At 37.4% G+C, this 5,545-nt stretch overlaps 1 protein-coding gene across 1 annotated transcript; it reads right to left on the reverse strand.

Annotated features, from left to right (window-relative positions):
• Window positions 1–2,001: 2,001 nt before the first annotated feature.
• LOC131004965 (flavonol 3-O-glucosyltransferase F3GT2-like) lies at window positions 2,002–3,889 on the reverse strand. The gene is made up of 2 exons (XM_057931738.1): window positions 3,152–3,889; window positions 2,002–3,073 (listed from the first exon to the last, which is right to left on the reverse strand). The coding sequence occupies exons 1-2, from the start codon at window positions 3,618–3,620 to the stop codon at window positions 2,190–2,192; spliced, it is 1,353 nt and encodes a 450-aa protein (XP_057787721.1). The 5' UTR covers window positions 3,621–3,889; the 3' UTR covers window positions 2,002–2,189.
• Between the last annotated feature and the right edge of the window lie 1,656 nt (window positions 3,890–5,545).

Here is a 5,545-nt window from a genome sequence, read left to right on the forward strand (position 1 = left end):
GTGAGTTGCCGTTTATAATATTTGATGTGACATAACGTATCATATTGGACTTAGGTTTAGTAGTATTAATTACTACCGCAACCATAAACCCCTTTTTGCGAGTTTCTTTTTCTTCTAATTTTTTATCTTTTTTGAACTTGAAAAAATCTTTGCAGTTGCAACCAATCACTGTTTTATGCCAGGACGCACAATGACACATTAATTACTTCACGTTATTCATGTTTTCTAGCTAGGCAATGAAATATTTTCTCCCCCCATAGTTTAAACCAATTTCCAGCAACAATGTTAGTAAATGTTTGTAAAAATATCATTTGTATGAGTGAAAAATAAAATGATGATTGAGATTTGCGTAGGTTATATAGATTTAACTTTTGACTGAATAATTTTAATCGGCTTTTATGTATTCGACGACTATATGCATCATTTAGATTTTAATGGATTTTTCTTTAATTAGTAACTAGATCGATGTGGGCCTTGGCCCAATAAGATAGTACTACTAGGTTCTGATTAGGAAACATAACAGAATTCTCTTAAGAATTAGCGGTCCACAACCGCGGGATATTGCAGCGCACTTCGACGCCTTTACTAACTTGGGAAGGAAACAGAACAGAATTCTCTTAAGGGCTCTCTGGATGTGTACCACTTGGATTCTTTGGAAGAGTCGCAATGAAAGCAGATTTGAAGGTAAACCGTGGAAAATTGAAAACCTGATTCGAGATATCAAAGCTAGATTATGGAGCTGGATCAAGATCTTCAAACTTTGGGACCGGGAATGTACTCTCGCTCAATGGATAACAGGTGACTTGTTTACGATTTGAGTTGTAATTTTCCATCGGTACTGCTGGTACCAGTGTTCTTAATGAAATTTCCCATTTTTCCGATCAAAAAAAAAAAAGGTTCTGATTAGGAGTTGGGAATTTCTCTTTAGGGGCTTCTGATTTCAGTGGTCCAAAAGATTCTTTTTTTTTTTTTTTTTGAATTAATCCAAAAGAAGGTTTTAAAAGTGAGCGAGTCATTAGTTGGTGTGGATCCTCTTGAATCCATTCATTTTCTTAAAGGCTTGAATTCATTGACGTTAAATACTTTCTCGGTGCACTTAAAATTTCAGCAACAATCAATTCTAAGTCGACGCTGGAATTTTATTACGTAATATTTTATTTACTCCCCATATCTTAATTTGATAGGTTATAAGGCTTGAATACGAATGTTAAAAAATAAATAATTTATAATAAAATTGAAAAGTAAAAGTAACCTTTGTTAGGATATATTTGTCCAAGAAATAGGAGAGCGAAATAAAGAAGAAATAATTATATGTGCGAGGTACAATGACAATTGATATAAATAATGAGTTATATGAATATATTTGTTATGTATTAACTTTCTGTTTTAGGATTGAGACGTCCAAATAAGGAAATGTGACCTATGTAATTAAAACGGAGGAATTAATTTTTAAAACGATGTGTTTTTTTATATAACATAAAACGACGCCGTATTTTTCATGTTTTATGTTATATTACCTAGAGTAGGGTTCAGAGAACCCGATATTAGAAGAAAGGAAACGACATCTTTTTCATATTATATGAAACAAAACGTTTTAATTATCAACTAAAAATGTCACGTAAGAAAACTTTGACATCTACATAGAATTAATTGTTTTCAGAATTTTAATTGGGGCCAAATTTCAAAATGTTGAAAGTTCATATATTAATAAAGTAAAAAATATATATTATGGGTTAAAAAAAATAGTATACTCTATATATTTACATGCAATTAAATTTTTTTTAAGCCAATTCAAATTAAGAAAATATTTTATAGTATGGATCATCCGAGAAATTAATAGATAACTAATTTTTGGAAATGGAAGGAGTATTTTTTTTGTAAGATTTATTAATAAATAAACAATTTGGTAACTGAGATAAGGAGAGACCCAAAAAAGAGGTGGAGCATTTCATATATGAAGCAATTAAAACTGATAATTGCTGCTACTATTTGTGCATCTGCTGCATTTAATAATCTTGCCTCTAAGTCATTTAAAAAATAAATAAATTACATAAAATTAAAGACTTGGCAAGATAGGCTCGAATTTAAAACCTGAATCCTAAAATATTAAGCGAGACCAACACACCCACTAAAATCTTGCCTCTATTATTGATTATTTGTAACATATAACAGTAGAAATGAGGGAGCAATCAACGGCTCTCGGGCGCTCGGATTATCTCCAACAATTTGATGAAATTCTTAGACGAAGTCCCTTGTGGTTCAACGGCAGCCATAGCCTTGTCTTTGAGCACACCAACATTCTCCCTCATCTTCTCCCCTTTCTCCGTTGTCATCAACTCGCGCAAAGACTCAACCGTCTCGCTCTTGGTGAAGACGCCTCCTTTAACCCTCACCCCGATTTTCCACGAATCCTGCACCATCCTGCTGTTCAGCATCTGATCTCCGAAAAACGGCCTGCAAATCAGCGGCACGCAGCTCGAGATACTCTCCAGGATGGAGTTCCAGCCGCAGTGGGTGACGAACACGCCCACATTTTCGTGCGCGAGAACTTGCTGCTGCGGCGCCCACGCCACGATCTTCCCCAAGGAATTCGTGCGCTCGAGGAATCCAGTTGGGAGGGATTTCTTCGCGTGCTCCTTCAGCGACCACAGAAATGGGAATCCGCATGTTTCTAGGGCTTCGGCCAGCGCCGCCAGCTCGTTTTCCGGCGGCGTGATCACGGTGCCGAAGCTGATGTAGACTACTGAATTAGGGCGGTTTTGGCTTCCCAGCCATGATAAGCATCCTGTTTTGTCGTCGGGGGCGGCGCGTGCGGGCGACGCGAGAATCGAAGGGCCGACGTTGAGGAAATGGCGGAATTTCGATTTTAGGTCTTTGGTGATGATCGGGTCGATTTCTTCGAACGAATTCAAGACGACGGCGGTGGATTTTGGGAGCTGTTGGACCATTTTGTTGATCGTAATTGCCAGCGGCGACGGACTGTTGTCCAGGAAAACCTCCGGCGGGAGATCGCTCGTGGTCACCATTTCCAATCCAGGGATGAAGGACAGAGCTTTATCTTGTTTCGCCGTTTCTGCAACACCACGCATTTGGTCGAACAATTGAAATGCAAGAAATTATATGATTTTCTTGAGTGAGAATCATTAATTACCTGTTGATTGAATTGCTTTGACGATCTGATCAGTGTAGAGGTGTGAGGAGAGCGAGCAGGAAGCAGCAGTCCAGAAGGGCAGCCATGGCACCCCTCTTTTCTCAGCCATGTCACAGGCAAACCACAGAAACGCATCAGTTATTAAGCAGCAGATTTTGAGGCCACTTTGATGTTCCGCCTCTTGAATAACCTTGTCGAAGTTACCCGGCGAGGCTTTCAGGAACAAGCCCACCGCCTCGAAATGCGAACCGGTGAAGGCCTCGCCGTGGGGAGTGCCGTCCCACACGTCGCATGGCCGTATGTTATCATACGACGTGTTGAAAAGCGCGGCGTTAGAGGTCGCACTGTTGAAGAAAGAGAACAATGCGTCTGGTGCGGAGGCGGCCAGCCTCTGCACCAGGGCCAGTAAGGGGGGAGCGTGTGTTCCGAAAGGAAATGCAAGAACACCAATGTGCAATTTAAATCCCATGCTTTTCTTTCACTAGATTTCTTTCAAGAAGACTGGTATTTATGGATTGTAACAACCACCAAGAATGTCTAATGCGTGGAAGAAATAGTCAGCTAAGTACTATATGAAGCTCGTGGCGATCTAACTACCTTTCAATTGCGGGTACAACCATATAAGTAATTACTTGAATGAATTTTTTTTTCTTTGGGAAAAGCTATCCGGCCATAGTATAGCCAGACATATAAGGACATGTTAGCAATGTTTTAGAGATAAAGTGAATAAATTAATTCAACTACTTTAATGCGCTAATCTTAAATTACATATATATCTTTTCTGCTTTTTATCCGAAATTACATAGAGAAGCCTTGAAAATTAAAATAAGTCTGTTCACCAAAAGTATGACACTTTTGTCATTTTTGGTGTCTATCAAAAATATACTCCTTAAAACTTTTCTTTTTAAAACATGACTCCACATTTTTTCCTTAACTTTTATCCTTATAAATACTTCTTATTAACAAAAAAACTACATCAAATTCAATCTCAACCACACATCTTAGACTATCCCCATCAGTGACTTTCTCTCAACCCAACCTTTAATTAAAATATTCATTTCTCTCTCTTCCACATATACAACTCAACCTTTATCTTAAATCTACTCACATTAGTGACACTCACATGACCAAAATATCTTTATTATTTTGTTTTATTTTTATTCTTATATTAGTCACAATATTTTTTAAATATATTTTTAAAAATTAAAATAATAGAAAAAAATATAAATAAAATAAAATCATGCAACAAAAATTACAAGAGTTAAACAAAATTAAAAATACATAAAATAAATTACAAATACATATAGGAAATTTAAATTACAAGTACAATAGACGCAAAATACATATTCAATTAGTCGTGCCGAATTTTGCCCATATATGCTCAATTAAGTCCTTCTGAAGAGCTTTGTGAGCTTCGCGATTGTGAAGTCGATTCCTGTTGATCATGTAATTAGACAAACTTGCAATTCTGTTAGTTGAGTAGTGAATAGATGCATCTTCATCTGAAGGTAAATCCATCGAAAACTCTGTGGGATCATAATAGTTTTGGTATGTGTCTCGTTCATCTTCCACTATCATATTGTGCATGATGATACAAGCTATCATAATTTTTCCCATCAAAATCCTATCCCAAATGAGACAAAAACATCGAATAAATGCAAATCGAGCTTGTAGAACTCTGAAGGCTCTCTCGACATCTTTTCTTATAGCCTCTTGGTGTTGAGCGAACAACTTGTGTTTTCAGAGCACTGAACTTGAAATTGTCTTGACAAATGCAGCCCAAGAGAGATATATGCCATCAGTGAGATAATAAGTTCTATCATTTTGACGACCATTGACCACATAACTTATCTTCGGTGCTCTACCTTCTAAAATATCACTAAAAACTGGAGATCGATAAAGTACATTAATATCATTGCACGAACCTGGAGTTCCAAAGAACGCATGTCATATCCATAAATCATATGATGCAACGGCTTCCAAAATGATTGTTGGTTTTCCATTTCTTCCTGCATAATGACCAGCCCAGGCAGTAGGACAGTTCTTCCATTTCCAATGCATGCAATCAATACTTCCAATCATGCCAGGGAAACCACGTTGTTCCCCAACATAGAGTAGTCTTTGCAAATTTTGTTGATTAGGCCTTCTAAGGTATGTGTCACCAAAGCAAGAAATGATACCTTCTACGAAATGAATGACAGCATCCCTCGTGTCTGTTGAACTCATTCGTAAGTATTAATCAACGACATCAGTTGCGGTTCCATAAGCCAACACCCTCATAGCTCCAATGCATTTTTGCAGTGGTGAAAGGCCTTGCCTACCCGTGCAATCGGGTCTTTGTTGAAAATATTCGTCATTAGCAGTAACAACATCTACTATACGAAGGAACAATGA

This window comes from Salvia miltiorrhiza, chromosome 1 (assembly GCF_028751815.1).
Source record: "Salvia miltiorrhiza cultivar Shanhuang (shh) chromosome 1, IMPLAD_Smil_shh, whole genome shotgun sequence".
Lineage (NCBI taxonomy): Eukaryota > Viridiplantae > Streptophyta > Magnoliopsida > Lamiales > Lamiaceae > Salvia > Salvia miltiorrhiza.

Coding starts and splice junctions, on each gene's coding strand:
- LOC131004965 (XM_057931738.1), bottom strand. CDS start 3,620: ATGGGATTTAAATTGCACATTGGTGTTCTTGCATTTCCTTTCGGAACA. Junction 3,074..3,151: donor CAAAGCAATTCAATCAACAG/GTAATTAATGAT, acceptor GTGGTGTTGCAG/AAACGGCGAAACAAGATAAA.